We start from the raw sequence: 23,552 nt of genomic DNA, 5'->3' as shown, positions 1-23,552 counted from the left end.
GAGACCCAGGCCAAAAACAATTTTCTTTTTAGTCCCGTCACTGTTGCTTTATCATCAAATAAGGATAAAAAGGGGAGGGCTTTCTAGATGCCAATTTTAATGTCTCTCTTCGAGGAAAGTTTGGTGTTTGACCTGAACGAATGCCCAAACCCCGCGGCAGGGCTCAGACAGTGTGACGTGTGCTACAGAGGCAGGAATGAAATTCGGTTTGGGCGCTGTGAGACAGACCCGGCCAGGGTCGAGGTTGGAGCTCAGCAGGCATGCCGGGTCCGTGTTAGTTCTTCCTCACCTCCCAGGAATCGGACCTTCCCTATAAGGAGGTGGTTGGTCTTGGCAGGGCTCTTCCTGTTTCTCTGCCGCAGGTAAGGCGAGCTTTCCCGCCCCAGGGAGGGAGCCAGCGCAGTATTCACGGTCTTTCCCAGAGGACCAGACCAGGGTCTCCAGGAACTGCTCTCCAGCATCAACATACGGAAAGACGGTTCCACCAGGAAACTCCCAAGCTGCTGCTCCGTCAGGGCGTCCTTTGCTCCGTGGTGCCTTAGAGCCAAGGCTCCCTCATCCACGGGGAAGAAATCACAGCCCGCCATCTTTTCTCCTTTGTTTTTAAAGAAAGAAGCCCTTTAACTTGATCAAGCTTCTGATCAGCTTTAATTTACTGGTCGTTTTTACTTGTTATTTTTATGTCAAGATTTAAGCAAAAATGGTTTGAAGATATATAAATCAGTGCTGTTCCAGCAGTGTTCTTTATTGGTAAAAATTTGCCAGTACAAATTTTGATTTTGACTTTTGGTTTGCCATACAGCCTAAAGCAAGAGATACTTGTCCTTGGGTGTGCGCCCACTTTACTCATTAGGAAAATGGCTGTTCGGAAAGCTCTAGGTGAAGAAATTCATTCCGGGGCAAAAGGTAGCTCTTCTTTTTAAATAGCCTCAGAGTGGCATCAGCAGCTCCTCTCAGCCAGCTTGCTTCCAAGCTATCTAAGATCATGGTTTACTCCTGAGACTTTTTCCTAAAATGAACACGTACATCTCAACTGAGAAAGTCAGGAAAGATGGCAAAGACTGCCTCTCTGGAATGAAAAACACGGTTAGTGTTTGACGTGACTCGTTCTCTGACAGCTTCCTGTTCTTGACGATGTCTGTAGTCTCTCCTTTGGGGCTTTTTTGAGTTTTGTTTCATCTTGCTCCTTGGACTTGAAAACATCCAGAGTTGCTACAGAACGGACTCTGAAAGCTCCGTTCCACTCTCAGGGCCTGTTACTGCGGAGTTCCTATTTCACATTAAGTCTTTAAAGTCCAATGATTCTACTTAGTGTTGGGTTTTGATGGCTTCTTCCTCCCTGGAGCCTCTACTTTATGAGGCTCGGTGGATGCTGACCGAACAGCCATAAGCTTTCCATCTTGTTAACTTTACTGGTGTTAGTCTAGGGCTCAGGAAGCTGACCTGCACGGACTCGGTGACTGCTCGCTGGGAGCGGCCTTAGGCTGTTTGCACGGACTTGCATGTTCCCCTGAGTTAGGCACGGCCTTGCCAGGTGCTGCGCTGACTTGCAGGGGGGATGCCCTCCCTCGGGCAGACATGATGAGGTTTTGAATCTGTAAGACTAGCTGGCTTTCAGTTTCACTTAAGGTAGACCTCCAGGTCAGGAAAGAAGAATTACTCTTGCTCGCCTCTACTCTTGTTTCTCCTGCGGGGGCTAAGGCATCGCACACATGGCATGTACTCAGTCTGTGGCCACCTTCCCGGATGCCAGGGACACTCTGCCTGCCTTCTGGAGCTGTCCACTGTCGCTAGCTTTCGGAAAAGCAAATACATCTTTCCTCAGAAAAATGTATTTGAAGAGTACAGACTGACCCGTTTGTAAGCAGTTGACAAGTTTTCATCTTAAAGAATATGCCAGCATATCTTGCTAGTTGAACTTCCCTGTGAGAGACCAAGATTGTCAACATGAGAAAAGAGATACAAATAGGAAAAGTTAAAGTTAAGAAAAAAATGGTCATGTGAAATTTGAAATGGAAATATCCATACGAACTCAGGAGTAAAACGAGGTGGATTTCTCTCTCCGCGGAAAGAACTGGAAGCACTGACATTTCCGATGGCAATGAGCAACTTCCTACCCAGGTGCCAGCCTCAAAATGCCATTCCCCACCGGAGGAGGTCAGGGCTCCGGGAGAAGTGTCCGATCCACATCTGAAGCAGAGGAAGGACCAGGTAGGCCTGGCGGTCTTATGTCCAAAAGGAAGGAGGTGCTCAAATGGGGTCATGCCAAGAGGTCTGAAGGATCAGCTGGAAGGAGTCCCCCACCGGCCCAATTTGGTACAGTTACCCTGCTTGTGTAATTGAGTGTAACCTTGAATAAATACAAATATGAATGATGAGTTAAAAAGAAAACATGGGGGAGAAGAGAAGCTTTTCTTTACCAAAGAATGCCTGGTAATAATATATTTAGAAGGAATAATAGAAAAAAATATCATGATTCTGTAAGCCACCCGCCTCCCCCAATATAACCCGTTCAGGCAGGGATTATGAACAGATGGTAAAGTCACGAGGGAGCAGGATATTCGCAGGCTGACAAGTCTCATCCACACATGGACCTTGACTTGCAAAGGAGAAGATAGATGCGCCTTTCAAACACGACAGCCTCACTGTAACCAAGGCTTCTGCCGAGTGTCGCACTCAGTGGAACAACCCAATTCTGTGTGCCGAGATGATGCAAAGTGAGTTATACAATATCGTCTGTGAAATACCCCTGCCAACATTTTAACCTTTCTAACCAAACCTCAAAACTGAACTGCCCGATTACAGGAAGGAAACAGTTCAGAGAAAGAAACCTAATGTGGAAAATAGAAAGATTCAATTGAGGTGGAGGGCATATAAGGTTTCATTATACTACTTTTCAAAAAAAAAAATCTGTGTATTGAAAGTTATCATAATAAATTCAGAGAAATAAGTAGAACAACAGTGGTGGTGGTGAGCTGGGGGGAGGCAGGGGTTTATTGCTAAAGTTATAGGTATGTTCCAGGAACCTAGATTTCTTCAGTCACCTGCACAAAAAATGTTTTTAATTTTTGACAGTTCAGTGTCGGGCACAGAGAAGAATGGCTGACATGTTTTCATATAATATTGATGGTGGGTTGAGGATGAGGACAATACGGACAGGTCGCTAGCTGAATTGACATGGAAACCTGGTCCGGATGTGTGTGATGCTGCGTTGTAGGTTGTGGTTTTCAGAAGATTGGGAAGCCCTCCCCTGCCCCACCGTAGCCGGCAGCCTCTTTCTCCGCCTGCTGGCAGCTGGCAGCGCAGATCACTCCTTTCCACCCGATCACGTCGGGAGAGAAAGGAGCAGGGAGCTGTGTTGTCTGCGTGAGGAGATGGAGTGGCTGTGGGGGTGAAGCTGCTCCTTGACACAGGCTTTCAAGCTTTATGTTCTTTCCTCACCGCTGAGTGACTCAGCAGAGTGGGCCCCGTGCTGCCTCTCCCTTTCCTCCCCCGACGCCGATGAAGCATCAAGTTGAACCCCATTTGGAAGGAGTGTTCTTACTGGAACTGGATTCTAGCGGTGTGTGTTATGTCCTGTTCCTGTTGAGACACGGAGGCGGGAGGAGTGGGGGAGAGACATGTGTGCTGTGATTCGCTTGCCCATTCCCTGCTCCCCAGAAACTCAGGCCCCATCTGGGGTGACTGGGAACTTAGGAAACTTGAGACAGGACTGAGGACCTGGCCGCTCGGAGACTGGTTTCTGCTCTGGGAGTAGAAGTGACTGACGGGGCTGCAGATCACTCCGTGGCCTGATTCCCGTGATATGAAGTGTTTTCTAGGGATGTACCTGAACCTTGTCAGGAAGGGGGTGCCCTTTTTGGGGGGTCATTTCTTTTATCTAATTGGAAGTCTGAAAGATGTTTGGACTTCCGTAGTTCTTGTACCCAGAGTGGGTGTTTGTTGATTACTGTTCCTTTGGATCCACTTGAACTGGGAATCAGACCGATCACTGGTAATTCTTCCACCGGTGTAGGCTGGCAGCCATACGCTCTGCCTTCCCTGTGAGGAGAGAACCGGTAGACTCTGGAGAACGGGTAAGTGGGCCAGAGGATGTGAGAGAGGGCTTTCCGAGGATGCGCCGGGAATCGGGAGGAGCCATAGCACACTGCTCAGTAATTGGCCTTTCCAGCTTTCTAGCTTCTGGCAGTCACCTTTTTGCTCAGTTGCTAAGGGTTAGCTAAGAAATATACTGACTATAATTTTTAAACATAAAAATGTGCATGTTCCCAAAGAAGCAGTAAAATGCTGTGACCAACCCATTTGTGTTGTCATTAATCTCACTGTGGTCAGAGCACATCTACAGATTGGAAGGGACCATCTTTCCTTTCATCAGTCTTCCTGGAGTGGCACTGGGTACTTGGCGGGCGCCTACCAAACGTGCTGACAAAGAACATGCTCGGTGAGCATCGTGCTGCTCACCATCCCGTGGCCAGTGAGTCACAGTGGGATTTTGGTAGTTTTTCATTCTCATTCAAGAGCTAAAAGGCAAAATTGGGTGGGGCCTGGGAAGTGAGTATAGCTAAGCTATTGAACATCTGAGTAGCTCCATCCGGTGGTTGTGGAAGTAAACTTCTCAGTTCCTTATTGGCATCAACTGCACGAGTGGTAGCACCATCCGTCTTCTCTGGAGGCCTACAGCTCCTGGGGTGCCTGCGATTCCTTTTTCTGGGTGAGTTCTGCACAGCAGTTCTTACTGCTCACTGGGTATAGCACGTTACACGGCCTGCATGTGATTAGTTCTGAAGGCACAGCCAGTGACGGCTGTAGTTGGAGAATGGGTCAATCGGACCTTCTGTCTGGCCTGCCTCAGATGTGAAGTACTATTGTAGTAGTTCAAGAATGAATGCTGGTGTGCGAGGTGTGGTAAGGCTGTTTTATAGGGTGGTGAAACTGGATAGAAACCAGACACAAAATAGTTCCGTAGCAGGCCTTTCTGATTTTCAGCTACCTAGCTCCTTTTCCTGCACCACCACCACCACCACACACACACACACACACACCCCCCCCCCCCCCCCCCCGGCATTGCCCTCACGTCTGGGTTTGAAGAAACTGCAGGACACCAGTGAAGACTTCATGATCAGAAGAAATCGTGATAGTGAGAAGTAATGTGAGCAGAACAACGTTGCAGTCATCTTTGGCTTCGATGCAGGGAGGCCAACCCAGTTAGGAGCTGTTAGAGATCTGGTCCCAAAGCTGCTTTTGACAACAGTGTTTTTATTTACACTGTGAAGAGGAACAACACTCCGGAGGCACTGCGCCAAGAGAAAGACCGGGCTCCCGGCCGTGCAGCCACAGTTGGGACCCAGGTTCTCTGCAGCCTGGAGGTCTGGGGTGGGAGGGGAGCCGGGTCCTCATGCGTCTTTATAAGCCATGAACAGATCAAAAAGCTGCAAGACGGGACAGCCACCCAGGCCGTGTCGTGACTTGAGTTAGCATTCTCTGCGCTTGAAGGACGGGCCGTGTTTATCATCTAAGGGGTGGGGCTTGCACTGCTTCGCAAGCTGCTGGCCGCACAGTCTGGTCTTTTCAGTGGGAAGATTCGCTCAGCTTTAGGCGACGATGAACTCTAGCAATGCAAGGTGGACTGTGACTGCTCGGGTCCCAGGGCGCTGAAGAAACATCTGTCTTGCCACAGTTGCCCCTCCTTTTTATTAAAAAAAAAAAAAATAGCAAATGTTCCTACAGTTCCCTCCCTGGCCCCTGGTAGGTGGTGTCTGGGAACGTACCCGGAACCTTTTGAAAAAATGCGCACAGGAGAGGAAGCCTTACGTAACAGCCTGGCCGCCAGCAGCTTCCCAGAGAGGCTGTGAGGGAGGAGCAACAAGGCCGAGGGAGGACGGGCTGCCTTCTGGGAGTGTTCAGCACCCTGTGATGGTCTCCTGACTGTTTTTTTCCTGCCACCAGAATCAAGGGTGAAAGTCATTACCTTGGTCCTGGATTAGTTTCTTCAGTAGAACTAGCTCTGCTGACTGCAGTCACGTGACCATGCGATGGGAAATCCTGTGCAGAAAGAAGGCACACGCTGAGCTGTGGCCACTCAGTGAGGGGAGGTTTTGTATGTGTTTTTGTTTTAAGAAAGACAGTTGTGCTTTTGGCACTTAAACTATTGATAGTTAAAGTCCATTTAAATTTAACCGGGAGAGGAGAGCTTACCCTGGGAGAGCTTCCATTTCCAGAGATGTTTGCTGGAGACTTAGCTTAGTGGATTCTCCATGGTTTAGTCAGACTGGGAGGGAAATCCGACGCCTTCTCCTTTCCAGGAGCTGAAGTTCAAAGAAAGTGTTTATCAGGGTATGAATAGGACTTCAGGAGGAAGGTGTAAACCATTTATAGAATAAATTCATTCACTTGAGAAACACCCATTAATTTGCCTATAAATAATGTTAATTGTAAGCTATTTGCAGTTTATTAAAGCCGTTTTTTAAGTATCTTTAAACAGTGACCAAGTTCTGTTTTATTTCATTTAAGGAAGTTTTTAATGCAGCGTTTACCAAGTCATTATTGTCTCCTACCTTCAAATTAGTCCTAATTGGCTGGAATTGACTATGGTGTGTGAGTGTTTTAATTTCTCTCTCGTTAGAATAGTCTGGTATTTTACCAGATATGGAGGTCTGGGGTGTGACCTTGGCTTTGTGGAGGGTAGGTACATGGTTGGCCTCTGACTCCAGTGCTCATCGCCATCAAGCATCTTTGAGGTTCTCTCCAAAGAGAAGACCATGGCTAACTCAGGATAAGAATGTGTTACAAGAGAATATTCTGAGAACAAGAAAAAAAAAAAAGCAGAAGCAATATGAGATTATGCCTGTGTTTGTTTGTTTGTTTGTTTTAATTGAGTTAGGAGGGCAGGGTAAAGGGTTATAAGAGGAAAGAAAACTTCATGGAATACGGGAAGGAAAATTTGTGAAATTGGACAGAAACCAAAAGAAGTTGGGTCTTTAGCCACCCTTACCCCAAAACACAATTTCTGCTGAAGCAATGGGGCAGAGACAGTAATTGACCGTCAGGAAGTGTCAGAAGGCAGCCTCTGCCTGTCCTCACGTCTGGCGGGATGAGGGGAGCTGCTGGCTTGGCGGTGGGAGCCACCTGGTAGCAGCTTTTAGGGAGGACAGTGTGTGGCCTTAAAATGGGACCTCTCACAGAATCCTTCGTCTTCCTCTTATAGCAAATCCAGTTTGCCGATGACATGCAGGAGTTCACCAAGTTCCCCACCAAGACAGGCCGCCGCTCTCTGTCTCGGTCCATCTCTCAGTCCTCCACCGACAGCTACAGCTCAGGTAGGTGAGGCCTCGGGCACTGCTGTCTCCTGTTCCGAGCCGGAAGCAGTTCTCTCCCAGGGCGCTTATCCAGGATCTGCACACACCTCTGTCAGGGCTGCCGTCTCTGCTGGAAGCCGGTCATTAGTGGTTGGGCAATGGGACTGTTCCCAGCCAGCCTTGTCGCTGGGGACGCTTTTGTCATCTTGAGGCTTTCTTCCCAGCCTGTCTCCGTGTGTGGTCTGTGGCTGTGCCTGGCTGGTAGTTCTGGGAGGGTTCCCGCTCCCACGTTCGTCTGTTTACCCGCCCACATTACCCAACGAGAAAATCAATGGTGTTTTGGCTGACAAAACTGGCCTTGAAAAGAGGTGTACTTTGGTAATTTCTGAGCATAATTTCTGATCTTTATATAAAATAGTCCCTGCCTCCAAGAACTGCTTGAATTGTACCAGTAAAGATTAGTCTGTTCCGGCTCCCTTCATTTCCGGTGTTATCCTCTCTGCTAAAGTATCCTCCCCGTTAACCTCTGCAGTGGGGAAGACTATGTGGCTCCAGCTCTGTTTCTTCCTACTTCTTCCCTCCTGACTTAGCCCCATGGAGGTGGTCCTTTTTTAAAAAATATGAGGAAGGGAGAGTGACAAATAGAAACATTGATGAGTGAGTAACATCTGCCGGCTGCCTCCTGCACTCCCCCTTCTGGAGATTGAGCCCAAAACCCAGGCATGTGCCCTGACCAGGAACTGAACCAGTGACTTCTTAGTTCATGGATCAGTTCTCAACCACTGAGCCACACCAGCCAGGCTGTGGTCTTTTGTGCCCTTCTCACCTTTAGAGAGGTACCAGAAGGTTCACTGGGAAAAGATATAGAAGCTGAGGGTTTGTGTGCCGGAGATACACAGCACTGGACGGTGTGAGGGGCTCCTCATTCAGCCCCCTCCATCCCCCCCACCCCCCCTTTGCACAACTTAGTATAAAAGCCCTCGTAAGATTGTCTTTCCACTTTCCTCCATATTTGTGAATCTCAAAGTGTGGCCCTCCGAACAGCAGCAGCAGCAGCACTTGTTAGAAATGTCAGTTTTGGGTTCCGCCTGAGACCTTCTGAAGGGGTTTCTGGTGAACTGTGCTTTAACAAACCTTCCACGAGATTCTGACAGATGCTTTAGGTGCTTAAGTTTGAGACGGTTATCTACGGAAGTAGCATTCCTGTGTGCCCTAGCTTACTCTCCCATTCTGCCATGGCTAGTCCCATGCAGGTGGGAGCCAGGGAGCCGATGCTCTGGGACTCACTAGACCTGTGGCTCCTCGTCGCAGGCACTAAAGACGAGTGTCATTGGGGTGGTGACAGGGCCTCGGCCCTGAAAGGTCACAGCTTAGTGGATTCCCCCGTTTACCAGGCCCAGGGAGCAGGTCTGGGAGTGAGGACCACGTGGTGCAGTGAAGGGTGTTGGCCTAAGTGAAGTGAGAGTCCCTGGGGCCGCACTCGGTGGAGTTGGGGCCACTGAGGTTTCTCTGTTCTCCTTCCTGCTCTAGCGGCGTCCTACACAGACAGCTCTGATGATGAGGTCTCCCCGCGGGATAAGCAGCAAACCAACTCCAAGGGCAGCAGCAATTTCTGCGTGAAGAACATCAAGCAGGCGGAATTTGGACGCCGGGAGATTGAGATCGCAGAGCAAGGTAAAGGAAGGGAGCGGCAGGGACCAGAAGCAGCCACTCTGGTCATCGGACCACACAGCTTGAGGCTTGAGAGCTAACTTGAAAGTCTCGGGGGAAACCCAGCATCCTGGACTTCTGTACAGAGGCATCTCTGTGCGGGGCTTGAGCCTTAGGACTCTCGTCCTTGCCCTCCAGCTTCCTGTTCTCAGCATGTGGTCATAGACGGTAGTTTCTGTTCCCCCGCCCCCCTCTCCGTGGCACCAAGTCCAGAGATATGGCTGCAGCGTCAGCAAGTCTGGGCTCACTGCTGCGAGGTGGTTGGTTCTGCGGGATCTGCCCCAGCCTCGAGCTCTGGGCCCAGATTTCCCAGAAGCAGCACAGTGGGAGGGTTTTGGGCAGGATGTGGGGACCTAGGGCCTCAGTTGCTCTTAGTTCCTGAGCACCCTCTGCTGGAGCAAGAGTGGAAATGACTAACAGTCGGTCAAATCGTGGTTGCTGCGTCCCAGACCCAGGAAGGCCTCCTCACTCTTGTGTTGCTTTCCCCCTGAGCTGTACTGGCCTGGAGAGACTGAGATGGGTTAGACAGCATGGCACGACAGGAGCTCTGCGGGGGGCAGGCTTCTTCCTGGTGCGAGGGGCATATGCAGGAGCCCAGGGCCACTGCCACAACGGCTACCCTCTCTCCCAAGTGCATGGTGACACTCGCCCTCCCTCTGGTCAGTTTTGAGGATTTACTTCATTCTCTGCTCAGCCCTTTGCACAGAAGGCAGGAATGCCAAGTGATTGGATGACAACCCCCCACTGCTGTTTTGAAGTTGCCAGTTATCAGATCAGAACTCTGCTGAGTTTTTCTACCTCGTCTCGCCGCCTCTCGGCAGATCCAGACCCGCCCTCGCCGTCGCCGGGCAGGAGTTGTGAGCCTGCCAGTGCAGACCTAGCTCAAATCCTCTGTTCTTTCACAGACATGTCTGCTCTGATTTCACTCAGGAAACGCGCTCAGGGGGAGAAGCCCTTGGCTGGTGCTAAAATAGTGGGCTGTACACACATCACAGCCCAGACTGCGGTGAGTTGGTTGGGAGAAAACAGAGGGATTTCTGATGAGGGTGAGGGGGAAATAACTACTTTTTTTAAAACTTACTTTTCCTTCCCAACCTATCCAGCCTCCAAATGCTGTACTGTTAAGATGGTTACTGAATACGGGGCTTTCTACTGTGTATGGGTGCAGCCCACTTGTAACAACCTTGAGCTAGGGAGATCTAGTTTTGCAAAAACAGGATTGATATAAGTGTCACTAAGACTTTTAGGAACATAGCTTTTGGGCAGTGGTAGATACCAGTGTGCTGTCTCGCTGGATTTCACCCCGTGGCCCTGTCGCTGTGGAATCGCTGGGTAGGTTCTCTGACACACCCCGCCTGCCCCGTCCTCACCCTCTCCTGTGCGTCTTCGCAGGTGTTGATTGAGACGCTGTGTGCGCTGGGGGCCCAGTGCCGCTGGTCTGCCTGCAACATCTACTCCACGCAGAACGAAGTGGCTGCAGCGCTGGCTGAGGCGGGTAAGTCTCAACTTTTGTTGTTAGTTATTACCAGCTTTGCCTCAAGATAATTTTCCAAACATAACTTTCATGTATCACAATCGTCTCTACAGTGCCATGTCTGTCTCGGGGCTGTAAAATTTGGAGGACAATAAAAATATCAACAGGAAGAAAATGTATATTAAATTAAGGTTCATGTCCATGATGGAATATTACATAGCATTGACAGGGATCTTTGAAAAGACTAACACATGGGGAAGTGCCCGTTCTAATGTTACATGCACGAGGAAGAATGTTAACATGTACGAGCTCAGCGGGTCTCCTTCCACCAGGGTGCACCTCTTTTGGAGCACACGAGCAGTGCCTTCCACCCAATAGCACGTTAGCTGCGTTGGTCTCACTGTTACCGTGGGAATGTGTGACCTCTCAGGAGTTCAATTAACATAAGACCATGGTAATTGTCACATGTTCAAAAGAAAATCACTGCAAAGTTTCCTTAAGGCTCTCGCCTCTCCCTAGGATGCTCAGAAAGCAGCTTTATAAGACTTCCGTTTGTCTTATTTACTTTTCTCTGGTGTTTATCACAAAAAATTGAGGAGGTTCCAGAACAAAATAAAACACCATAATCCTGCTACCCAGAGACAGTTTGACCATTTAAAAAATGATGCCGAAACCGATTTGGCTCAATGGATAGAGCGTCGGCTTGGGGACTGAAAGGTCCCGGGTTCGATTCCGGTCAAGGGCATGTACCTTGGTTGCGGGCATATCCCCAGTAGGGGGTGTGCAAGAGGCAGCTGATCGATGACTCTCTCTCATCGATGTTTCTAACTCTCTCCCTTCCTCTCTGTACAAAATCAATAAAAATATATTTTAAAAAATAAATAAATAATGTTCTATTCACTTTACAGAGGTGACCTAACTCTCAGTATGTGTGCGATTTTATAACCCAACTGACATCATCAGAAGCGGTTCTCCGCGGCCCCGCGAGCTTGGGCAGCGCCGTTTGTCCTGCTCAGCCTCGTGGATGAGTGCTTTCACTTCAGAGGCGCTGCTGTGCCTTCTGCCCTCCCTCAGCTGTTGCCTCCAGCACAGTTTCTGTAGCCCTTCCAGGGAGCGGTGCTGGTAGGACACGCCCTGAGGAGGAAGAACTGACCCGTGTCCGTCTGTGCAGGAGTCGCCGTGTTCGCGTGGAAGGGCGAGTCTGAAGACGACTTCTGGTGGTGCATCGACCGCTGTGTGAACATGGACGGCTGGCAAGCCAACATGGTAATCATGCGCATCCATGCCGCACACGACCAGGCCGTTGTTTCTTTTCCTCCCTCGAAGCATGGTTCCCTGGCTATGTTTTGGAAATTCGGTCTGACGCACTTGCTTCGTTGCCGAAGTGTTTAGCCTGCTACCTGTTCAGAGTGGGTCTGAGCACCGGTCTGAGGACTGACGGAGCAGGTGGGGGCAGGGGAAGCCAGCCCGGCAGAAGGAGACGGCAGGAAGTGATGTGGTCCCTCTGCGGAGTAGAGTCTCCTTCCTTCCTGCCCCGACTCCTTTGGCACTGAAAGGGGCTGTATATTTCAAGACTCAGCTAAAAAGGAGTGTGTGAGTAGCCTAACACTCTTCACTAGAGTCCAGAGCAAAGTCAGGAATCCTTTTACCCATTTGACACCAACAAACTGTGCTGCTCACTGTCCCAGCCCGCTCCGGAGCTCGGAGCAGCGCTCCTCCAAACGCGCAGGGCTCTGTCACTAGCGCAGAAAGAGGCTCGCAGTTCCCCCCAGCTCTAGCAGCCTGAATGCCCATAGAAGTCTTCTGGCTGTTCTGTAGATCCTGGATGATGGGGGAGACTTAACCCACTGGGTTTATAAGAAGTATCCAAACGTGTTTAAGAAGATCCGAGGCATTGTGGAAGAGAGCGTGACTGGTGTGCACAGGTAACAGACGCTGGAGTAGCCGCCCCGTGTCCTTGCTCAGCGAGTTCCTCTGGGCTCTCTCAGGCTGTAGGGCGTGTTTCAGACCTGTAGGTGTTGAGTTGTTACTTTGAAAAACCCAGGAGACCCTAAAAGGAGGTTATTCCAGGTTCTAGCTCACGTTTTTCTCTCCCACTTACTCCACTGTGATTCTCAACCAGTGTTGGGAGGTAGGGAGTATGTCTTGAAAAACTGTATTCAATATTGTATTATAATTTTATACTTGAAATAGAAAAAAATCTATTGTGAAACTGACGTCAGATACGCTATAAAAAAGAAAACTGGGCAAAACATTCTCGGCTTGTCAGAGTACCTAAATGATGCTTGCAAAAGTGTTTCTCAGTTGGGGGCACGTGGCACGTTGCTCTCACGCGCAAGGAACCGAATCAGAATCCTTGATCATCTTTGTTTATGAGAAGTAGGCATGGTAAAGAGTGAGACGATGCTGGCCTAAGGAAACACATCCCCTTTTATGGAAGGGAAGTAAATTTCTTCAATTGAAAGGATATTTTTTTCCTTCCAAATGAAGGGAGGGGGCGGGAGTGACAAGGAAAGTGAGGAGGGATGACGAGGAGATCATCTTGTTTGCTAACATCCTTGGGCATGGCAGGGAGGGAGGGCAGCTGGAGCTTGGAGAGGGTTAGGCAGATGCTGCCACGCGTCCTGCTTAGCTGTTAACTGGTTTTGTTTTTGTGGCTTCTCCCTTTAGGCTGTATCAGCTCTCCAAAGCGGGGAAGCTCTGTGTTCCAGCCATGAACGTCAATGATTCTGTTACCAAACAGAAGTTTGATAACTTGTACTGCTGCCGAGAGTCCATTCTGGATGGGTAGGTTGAAGAGCAGGGGTATCAGGCTTCCGGGCGTGCACGTGGGCGGGTCGCAGTGCTCTGTCAGTCTTTCTCTGGGTCCGTTCTGGGTCCATTCCTTACGGAGCCCAGCCTCTCTGCCCCCTGTTCTCGTGGGCGTGCCCCCACTTTGAGTTCTGTGCGAGGGACTGGGTTGGAGCTAATAATGTGTGAACTGAGCCCTGTCTGTCTCCACAGCCTGAAGAGGACCACAGACGTGATGTTTGGGGGGAAGCAGGTGGTGGTGTGTGGCTACGGTGAGGTAACTAGCTGGGCCGCAGCGCCCATCTCTTCATGGACTTTCCAGAAATGTCACTGGAGGCTGCGCCCCAAGGGTGGCTGCACTGACGCAGGTTTAAAATACTCTCAGATAGTGGATCTCAAAACAAGAGCAAATGTCCTTTATTCAGATGTGAATAAAAACATGGAATGAATCAAGTTCAGGTTTTACCACTTTGTCTTATGAGTTGGGATGTTGGCATCATTTCCCTCTTTTTTATATATATATATATATATATATATTCATATTCTTTGATTTCAGAGAGGAAGGGAGAGGGAGAGAGAGACAGAAACATCAATGATGAGAGAGAACCATTGATCGGCTGCCTCCTGCACACCCCCACTGGGGATCAAGCCCACAATCCGGGCATGTGCCCTTGATCAGAATTGAACCCAGGACCCTTCATTCTGCAGGCTGATGCTCTATCTACTGAGACAAACCAGCTAGGACCATTTCCCTCATTTGTAAGCTTTTTCTGAGACTTAATTCAAGTTACTATGTCGCATTTTAGCCCCACAAGCGCCTGGCAGTGGAGTGAAGGGTGGAATCCAACGGGCACGCAGCTGCCTGTCTCTAGGCGAGGGTGGTGAAGGGATTGCGTTGTCAGCAGCGATGGCCCCACAAGTTCCGGTGCTGCTAGGCGTCCTTGAGTTTAATGCATCTCAATGAGGGTGGCCAGGTCTTTCTGGACTAGGAAACTAGAGTTACAGTTGTTCTTCTCGGCCTTGTTTCCCTACTGGCAGCACTTTTGTTCCCTTGATCTCATGTACTGTCCCAAGCCCCGCCCTGTATGCAATGGGGAATGTCTCACTAAGGCCGCAGCATAGTCTGGACCTGTCTCCGCTCTGCCTGGGCTGGAGCCTTCGTGCCAGGGCTCGTGAGGTGATTGGTGGCTTCAGGGAGTTAGTGCCCGCCTCCCACAGGGCCTCCCTGCCCGGTGCCCAGGCCCTGGCGGACCTGATGCCTGGCTTCTTTCCCGTGCTCTGCAGGTGGGGAAGGGCTGCTGTGCTGCTCTCAAGGCCCTCGGCGCCATCGTCTACATCACGGAGATCGACCCCATCTGTGCTCTGCAGGCCTGGTAAGCACGGCGTTCGTTCACCCCACGTGCTTTGTTTCTGAGAGTCCGTGATTGAGCGTTCGGACCATTGCAGAGCCCTCAGAGGAGGAGGCTGGGGGCGCCCTGTCCCTCCAGGGTAATCCCAGGGCCTCTTCGCTTCCAGGGTGCGATCTTGGGGAGTCTGAGGAGGCCAGTGGGTTGTTGAGCATAGTTGTCACTCACGGTCCCTGAGGGGTGGCCCTGGGTCTGACTCCGGAAAGGAACTTTTAGTCTCGTTTAGTGGCAGCTTCCGGCCCCTGCCCCTGGCTTTGCTCAGAGTGTCCTTCCTGTTCTTCCAGCATGGACGGGTTCAGGGTGGTAAAGCTCAGTGAAGTCATCCGGCAAGTGGACGTGGTGATCACCTGCACAGGTGAGTGTCGTGCTGTCTGCGGGGAGTCTCCCTCGGGCTGTCCCCAAGGGGGTCAGACTGACGTCACTTACTGAGCCCGCGCTCACTTGGTGACTCTGAACTGGAGGGAGCTCTCAGCCTGGGCACGTCCTCAGAACAGAGCTGTCCCCACGGCTCATGCACCGTACATCTTACACCAGTAGCGTCACCTGAAGAGCTGTTAGTTATGCAACATGCATGTCTGTCCTCATGTCCGTGCCCTGTAATGCCAGGAACCTCCTCTCCACGTTCTCACTGACAGCACCCGGCGCCTCCGTTCAGCACCTCTTCAGCCCTTCCTTTACTTTCAGGAAATAAGAACGTGGTGACACGGGAGCATCTGGACCGCATGAAAAACAGCTGTATCGTGTGCAACATGGGCCACTCCAACACGGAGATTGATGTGGTGAGGCTTCTCACACATTTCCCTCTAGGCCTTTGCCCTCTTCCTGTCCCATGAGCCAATCAGTCACCTGTGCTGTCTGCCTTTCAGACCAGCCTGCGCACCCCGGAGCTGACATGGGAGCGAGTCCGTTCTCAGGTGGACCATGTCATCTGGCCCGACGGCAAGCGTGTCGTCCTGCTGGCAGAGGTACGCACGGCAGGGCTGCGCCAAAGCCGAGCATGCGTGGATGGTAAACAGTGAGTCTGTTTCCCAGACCTCAGTGCATAGCAATATACACTGAGTGGCCAGATTATTATGATCTCTGGACTCAGAGTGTGTGTGTGTGTGTGTGTGTGTGTGTGTGTATATTAGAGGCCCGGTGCATGAATTCGTGCACGGGTGGGGTCCGGCCACCCTGGTCACGGGGAGGGACATGGGCAGTTGGTTGGCCAATCTGCCTGCTGGTCAAACTCCTAGTCGAGGAGACAATTTGCATATTAGCCTTTATTATATAGGATATACACTTAGTGGCCATATTATTATTCATTTAGAGATCATAATAATCTGGCCACTCGGTGTATTTCTCAAATGGTCTGGTTCCCAAAGTAGAATCACTTCCAGAACTATCTACTTTTGACTAAGTAACTTACTGCTTCCTGACTACAACTGAGGCTTCAGCTTCTCAGACTCAGGACTTGCAAAAAGCAAGACACACCTGGCCTGGAAGGGACTCTTCCCCCACCTGCTGAGCCCAGGCGGAAAGGGTCCCCTGCATTTGCGTGACCTGCTGCCTTTGGCACGTGAGATGGGACAGCACCCTCACCCAGGGCTCCCTTTTCCCTCCCCAGGGCCGCCTGCTCAACCTGAGCTGCTCCACAGTCCCCACCTTTGTCCTGTCCATCACGGCCACCACACAGGTACGTGACATCATGCCCCTTGGCCTGCGCTGAGGCAAGCGGACGGGCCCACAGCAGTGGTCCAGGGAGAGGGCCCTGCCGTGTCGCTGCCTGCGAAGTGTGTGTTTTCTGAGCCTCTCCTCCCACGTAGGCTTTGGCGCTGATAGAGCTCTACAATGCCCCCGAGGGACGCTACAAGCAAGACGTGTACTTGCTGCCCAAGAAAATGGGTGAGTTAAACCAGCAGAAACCCCTGTGGTCCCGGCCAGTTGCGTGGTTTGGTCAGATGAGCACCATAAAGGCATGGGAGTCAGGGCGGTTCTAGTCCCTGTTCTCACAGTGAGGCTTTGGGCTTCAGGACAAGTTCTAAGCTCCATGAGCTGCGGTTTGTTTTTTAATCAGTAAAGTGCGAGCGGTACTGCGTACATCGCAGAACTGTAGTGAGAGTTCCACTACTGAGTGAGAGTGCTCAGCACTCAGCGTGTGGGCAGGTGCCCTTCCTCCGCGCAGCGAGGAAGTCCGTCAGCTTCGCACTCTGCCGCCGAGTGCAGCTGGGACCACAGTGAGCAGCAGAGGACAAAGCAGCCTGGATCATGCTCTGTGTAGATGTGCAAACAGCTGTGCTGTGTTCGTGTGACATAGTACATCTCTCCAGTCCTTTACCTCCCTGAATTGTGGTGCCCATTCCCCACTATAACTGATCAGCCCAAATGATCAGTCCTTAAAGCTAAAAAACTTCGGGTCCTCCTCACCTCCAATAGCTTACCTGAGATCATTGTTGTTGTTTTTAATCATATTCATAAAAACGAAGCCCAGGAGGTTTATCATGGAAAAGTAACGTTTGTGCCAGCTGCCTTAGAAACCTGATCCTAAGATCAGAGGCCTGGTGGATCTGGCCCTAAGTGAATGTTGATGACACAGACCCCTTTGAGCGTCCCGGTGCCCACTGTGATTCATGGATTGACTAGTGCGGTTAGGGAAGCTGCTGCAGGAAGGGGAGAGAGGTTCATGCCGCTGGGGTGAGGCCAGAGCTTTGCCAGAGAAGGACGGGGCGGTCCAGGTCTTCCCATGCTGTCATCCTGGCAGGTGGCTCTCCAGACGCACTCTGGCTAGACTGGGATACGGTCCCTGCTTAGAAAGGCGGTCGAGGTTGTAAGCACATTTTCAAGTTATAGATTCTCCCAAAAGTATTCTATCCCTTGTCCGTAATCAAAAAGCTTCAGGTGGAAACAGGGAGAGCATATCCAGGAGGCATGTTTGAAACGGAGTCTGCTCCGCCACCTTGTTCTTCCTAGATGAGTACGTTGCCAGCTTGCACCTGCCATCATTTGATGCCCACCTGACAGAGCTGACAGATGACCAAGCAAAATACCTGGGACTCAACAAAAATGGGCCGTTCAAACCCAATTATTACAGGTACCTTGGGGGAAAGCAAGTGAAAAGGCTCTTTTCTCCAATATTAAACCAAGCCACTACCAGCTTTCTTAACTAAAGCTAATGTCATACCTGATTTGGAAGAGTTCAGGAAGTCTGCCGCACTAACAGGGTAGGCAGAGAAATGCTATATCTCTTAGCAAATGTAAAGAGCAAAGGTTTCCTAAAATTTTGGAGCTTGGGTCTCACCCCTAGAGATTCTGATACAGTCGCTCTGGGATGGGGCCAACTTGTTTTGTAAAAGCTCATAGATTATTCCAATGTGTAGTCAGTGTTGAACACACTGACTCCTGTGCCAGGGAGCAGGAGATGAGACCAGAGAGGGCATCGTCAGCAACCGGTGGAAGCGCAGGAAGCTTGATCCCTGGGGAGCGACTGCAGGGACCCCATCCTGGCTGGGGAGGGACCCAGCCTGGCCGGGAGGGACCCAGCCTGGCCGGGAGGGACCCAGCCTGGCCTGGGAGGGACCCAGCCTGGCTGGGGAGGGACCCGGGCATTGTGTTTGGCTCTGATTCTTCAGGCTCCCACGGGGAAGACAGTGCTAAGTCATCCATCTCTCTTTGCAGATACTAATGGACCATGTTACCAAGGACCAGTCCACGTGAACCATACAACTCTACAAGAAATCTTTTTTAAACATCTTTTAGTTTCTTCTTATTCCTTTCCTCTTGGTGTGTGTGTGTTTTTTTCTATAATTTCATTCTTGTTTTTTCATCTCATCATCCAAGTTCTGCAGACTACATAGGAACTTGCTTCATGGCTCTTTAGGTGAAACTGAGGTTCAGGGTCCTCACTCCAGGCAGTGAAGGAGGATTTCATCCTCCCAGCCCAGAAAGGGAGTCTTTCTTTACCATTTCTGGGGACTTTAGTCTTAATCGGGTACCTTGTTCACAGGAAATGTAAGGTACCTTCTAGGTGGAACAATCTGCAATGTCTAATTTGCCTTAAAAGAGCCCACTTCTTAGCTGCTGAAATCAGTGCTCTGTGACTTCTTCCGAGGAGCAGGGATGGGACCTACCAGCCAGGTAGGCCAGTTGCAGGTGGTGCATGCCAACCCCCCCCCCCAGGTGTTCCAGCCCTGTCTCCTGCGTGAAGGTGGTGTGTCTGGTTCAGATACGTGCACAGTGATCGTTGCTTGTTAAGATCCAATAGGCCCACGTGGATTAGAACAGCCCTTCCTCCAGACTTCCTCTTTTTTCACATCTTTAACCAGACTGCACTCTATTAAGTTGAGTTCTGTTCCCTAGCATTTGTTTCTGTTGTACCAAAAAAAAAAAAAAAAAAAAAAGTAAGACACATGGTTAGTGTTAACGCTGAGAAACTGCTTGGGTGGCTAGTTGGTATCAGTGTTTCTTTTAAAGCTTTGGCGCTAAGAGGGCAGAGTTGAGTCTAGAGCAATGTGGGTCTCCAACTCTGATAAATCCCTGTTTCTAGCCCACAGCTTACAGCTTCAGCGATCTGGGGCCATAACAGCCAACTCTCCCAGCTCTGCCCTACAGCTCATGCTGAAGGCAAATTTCTTGAACCGTTACTCAGTATAAAGCACTGAGCTCTATCTTTAGGATTTATCCCTCAAGAGCAAATTTCTGGCCAACTATGCTTATGCAGCCTAACATAATTAAAGGAGCTAGAGTGGGAGGAGGCAGGATACATCCACACTGGGCCACGGAGAGGGAAGGCCAGTCCCCATCTAGCATTAGTTTTGCAGCAGTGGTACCACTTTTGATGGACAAGTGTCACGCAAACTTGCTGAACTAAGATCGTAACGGGCAGTTTGTGTGGAGAGAGAGTGATCAGCCGGCCTGGCTTACGCTCTGGACTCCCCAGGGAGGCTCTCGCAGCCTCAGAGCTGCATCCCCGGCCGTGCATCTGCTCCAGCGTTTCTGCATGGTCACGTGAGCTTTAGGTCACGCGCTTTAAGTATATACGCCCCAGGACCCTGACTCCTCAGCTCGCTCTAGCCTGTGACCCTTCAAAACGGGGCCAGGATTAGTGCGAGGTGCTAGGAATTGCTGTCTCCCGCGCCACTGATCAGGGAGACAGACATTAAAACAGGAATATCATATCAGGGGACAATGGTCTTGCCAAACTTTTTCCTTTTTCTCTCCTGTTCCTTCCACTCCTTGCCCATGTGACCATGCTTGCTTCTCTGTAGATGCTAAGGGTTCCAGCCCTTCTCCCCGGGGCATGTAACCAGCCAATCAGAACACCACATCCTTTAGGGGAAGTAACCTGGCCAACAGGGGTGTCCAGCTCTGCTGGAGGGAGGGGCCCAGGTCCTGCTGCCCTCTGGCCGGCCCCTGCGCCCACATCTATTACTGTGTCCATAGGAACAATAGGTAAGGGCTCCGTCTCTGTCAAGCCATGTAACAAGGACACGGTGGGCAAAGGTCTGGCCCAGAGGGAGCATGTGGAAAGCAACTTGGGAGGAACAAGTTTATTTTGTATTGAATGATTTTTAATGAATGCAATATTAATCCTTGCAGATGAGCAATAATCATTAAAGTTAATTAAAACGATAAGACCACCTTGGAAGTCTGTCATTCTTGGTTGAACAGCACAGCTGCGTTAGAACCTGTTTTTAGACCGGGACCAGTCCTCTCATTGTTCTGGGTAGTGGGCCAGAGGGCCTTGGATTTGGGATCCTCTGATCTGTCTTACCCCTCCTCCTGCTGAGCTCTAACCAGGGCTCTCTGCTTCAGCCACCAGGTGGCAGATTTTCTCACATCTGGTTTGTCACACACGGTCTCTGGCCAACAAAAGATGATAAATTGTAAGTCCACAACCCCTTTTCTGAATCCCTGTGTTTTGAAATTGAGAGTGTTCCAGACTTTTAGGAAATATTCAAATATACAATATATTAGTCCCGATTTTTAACAATTTGTCCCACGTCCCGCGGCGTTTTAAAAAAGTCCCGACACCTTAAGTTAGACCAACAAGGAAGACAAGTGGATCAAGAACTCGAATGTGTGAGACCACCTTGAAAGATGCTCAGAAGCAGGTCTGGAACAGAGGAGCGTGGACGGGGAGGATGTGAGTTACGGGCTAGCATGGTGAGGAGGAGCGTCATGAAGACCCAGCTGCCCGGAAGAGGAAGGGAAGGCTGGCCAGGAGCGGGGTTGCGGTGGCAGACCTTCCAGACGCATACCACGTGCCGGAAGGGAAGGGTTCACAAAAGGCGAGGCTCGGTGATTCGGCATCTCTAGTCCACTCCCGAGGCCAGCGTACAAACACTGACTGCCATCTGTGACTCGGCTGTCTCTCGGTAGCAGCCAGCATGTCCACGGGGGAGTGTCTGATACCCAGCATCCAAGCAGCCCCTCTATGGCCATTTTTGGATCATTGCCTGAAATTTAATTCTCTCAGGATGGGGTTTCCTGACCCCTACACAAGGCTCAGCCTGACAGCTGGGTGCTTCCAGGCAAAAAGCTGAATTGTGACTGTCCTGCCCAGGATTTGTTAATTGAGCACACTTACTGAACACCTGTCCTGATGGTAGAAGTGTATGCTGAAAAGAGCCAGTCCCAAAAGTTGCCCCACATCTCACCCATCTGTTCATGAGTTATATATATATATATATATATATATATATATATATATATATATATTAATTTTTATTTATTTTTAATTTCAGAGAGGAAGGGAGAGGGAGAAAGAGAAACGTCAGTGGTGATAAGAGTGAATCATGGATTGGCTGCCTCCTGCACGCCCCACACTGGGATCGAGCCCTCAACCTGGGCATGTGTGCCAACCAGGAATCAAAACCTGACCTGTTTCATGGGTCAATGACCAACCATTGAGCCACGGTGGCTAGGCTCCTAAATGATTTTTGAAACTATGCCTACATGAAGTTTCACCTTTTGTGCAGTACAGTTTTATCTTTTTTTTTTTAAATATATTTTTTATTGATTTTGTACAGAGAGGAAGGAAGAGAGATAGAGTTAGAAACATCGATGAGAGAGAGTCATTGATCAGCTGCCTCTTGCACACCCCCTACTGGGGATATGCCCACAACCAAGGTACATGCCCTTGACCAGAATCGAACCCGGGACCTTTCAGCCCCCAAGCCGATGCTCTATCCACTGAGCCAAACCGGTCCCGGCCAGTTTTATCAGTTTTGAAGAAATGTAATAATAACGTATCCAACATTACAGAATCATATAGAACTTTATTGCCTGAAAATCCCCTCTGCTGCATTATTCATTTCTCTCTCCGAGCCCCTGGTCCAATGAGAGCGTGCTTTTTCCAATACCACCAAGCAAGTAGCTCAGTTCTGACACTATCTACTGGGAGATAGCATCAGTTCCCACAAGTGAAGGAAAGTCAACCAGCCCTACTAGACTGGCCCAATTCCCCCCACCTCCTGCCCCCTGCAACACACACCAATCGGAAGTCCAAGTTGTCACCTTTGCTTCTGAACAAGCTGCTATAGATATGAGGTTCCCATGACCCCCATCCTCAGTTTCATTTAATTTGCTAGAGAGGCTCACAGAACTCAAAGAAATACTTTACTTTCTAGGTCACTTTTATTATAAAAGCATCTAACTCTGCCCTGGCTGGTTTGGCTCAGTGGATAGAGCGTTGGCCTGAAGACTGAAGGGTCCCGGGTTCGATTCCAGTAAAGGGCACGTGCCCAGGTTGCAGGCTTGATCCCCAGTAGGGGGTGTGCAGGAGGCACCGGATCCATGATTCTCATCATTGATGTTTCCATCATCATCTCCCTTCCTCTGAAATCAATAAAACATATATATTTTTTTAAAAGAATATAACTCATGAACAGACAGATGGGTGAGATTCGTTGGGGCAAGGCCCAGAGCTTCCATGCCTTCTGGGGGTGCCACTCTTCCCACAGTTCCATGTAGCTACCCTACTAGATTAAGGTGACCAGACGTCCCGCTTTTGGCGGGACAGTCCCGATTTTTAACAATTTGTCCGGCATCCCACATCCCTCGGCATTTAAAAAAAAATCCCCATTTTTGGAAAGAATGCAGGACAAACTAGGGAATGGCGGGAGATCAAGAAGAGAATATATGGTTTTCGGCAGCCACATGGCTATTTAGCCCGGAAATGAGTTTTATATTATTTTTGTTAATTTTATAATGTTAAACTTTAATAATAACAAATAATTGTTGAGAACTGATTATCGAGAACTGCTTATCAAAGTTCGCATTGTTGATCAGTTGTTAGAATTCGACCATCATTGTTTGGACATAATGAACAATGGCATTTTTGGGGATTGGCAACAACGAAAACATTTTGTAACTGTCTCTCAGATGATACACATCGCACTGCCTGCTAGTAAGCTAGTTAAACAAGTGATGTCATTACAAATCAGCTATTCAGATAATTTAGGTAAGTTATTTATTTCATAAATACATAAATTTTCTTGAATTTAGCAGACAGTACTCGTATTATTTATATTTTATAGTGGCGGCAAAAATTCTAGCACAGGCCTTGAAAGTGACACGACTATACATAATTTTTTTAATTTACTATATTTGTAAACTGTACTTAAGTTGAAATTTAAAAAAAATAGCCAAAACCGGTTTGGCTCAGTGGTAGAGCATCGGTCTGCGGACTGAAAGGTCCCAGGTTCGATTCCGGTCAGGGGCATTGGTTGCAGGCACATCCCCAGTAGGGGGTGTGCAGGAGGCAGCTGGTCAATGTTTCTCATCGACGTTTCTAGCTCTCTCTCTCTCTCCCTCTCTGTAAAAAATCAATAAAAATATATATATATTGCAATACTATTTTTGCGTTCTATGAAAATTTTTGTTGCTCCATATAGACCA

At 49.6% G+C, this 23,552-nt stretch overlaps 1 protein-coding gene across 2 annotated transcripts in view; it reads left to right on the top strand.

Annotated features, from left to right (window-relative positions):
- Nucleotides 1-20,290, top strand: part of AHCYL1 (adenosylhomocysteinase like 1) — a 30,723-nt gene extending 10,433 nt beyond the window's left edge. The window contains exons 1-17 of one of the 2 annotated variants that reach the window (XM_084866230.1): nt 4,623-4,711; nt 7,205-7,316; nt 8,826-8,969; nt 9,911-10,011; nt 10,398-10,500; nt 11,651-11,745; nt 12,298-12,404; nt 13,150-13,266; nt 13,483-13,546; nt 14,554-14,642; nt 14,960-15,030; nt 15,360-15,454; nt 15,542-15,640; nt 16,282-16,350; nt 16,481-16,559; nt 17,625-17,745; nt 18,330-20,290. In XM_084866230.1, coding sequence (XP_084722356.1) covers nt 7,226-7,316; nt 8,826-8,969; nt 9,911-10,011; nt 10,398-10,500; nt 11,651-11,745; nt 12,298-12,404; nt 13,150-13,266; nt 13,483-13,546; nt 14,554-14,642; nt 14,960-15,030; nt 15,360-15,454; nt 15,542-15,640; nt 16,282-16,350; nt 16,481-16,559; nt 17,625-17,745; nt 18,330-18,336 — 1,452 coding nt within the window. In that variant the 5' untranslated portion in view covers nt 4,623-4,711; nt 7,205-7,225 and the 3' untranslated portion in view covers nt 18,337-20,290. Of the gene's footprint in view, nt 1-4,622; nt 4,712-7,204; nt 7,317-8,825; nt 8,970-9,910; nt 10,012-10,397; nt 10,501-11,650; nt 11,746-12,297; nt 12,405-13,149; nt 13,267-13,482; nt 13,547-14,553; nt 14,643-14,959; nt 15,031-15,359; nt 15,455-15,541; nt 15,641-16,281; nt 16,351-16,480; nt 16,560-17,624; nt 17,746-18,329 lie in introns of those variants that run through there. The other variant, XM_084866229.1, reaches the window with a different exon arrangement.
- Nucleotides 20,291-23,552: the final 3,262 nt, after the last annotated feature.

The sequence above is a fragment of the Pipistrellus hanaki genome (genome assembly GCF_964339955.1).
Source record: "Pipistrellus hanaki genome assembly, chromosome: 18".
NCBI classification, from domain to species: domain Eukaryota; kingdom Metazoa; phylum Chordata; class Mammalia; order Chiroptera; family Vespertilionidae; genus Pipistrellus; species Pipistrellus hanaki.
The sequence above is the reverse complement of the archived record's forward strand: the minus strand, read 5'-3'. Positions and strand labels throughout refer to the sequence as shown.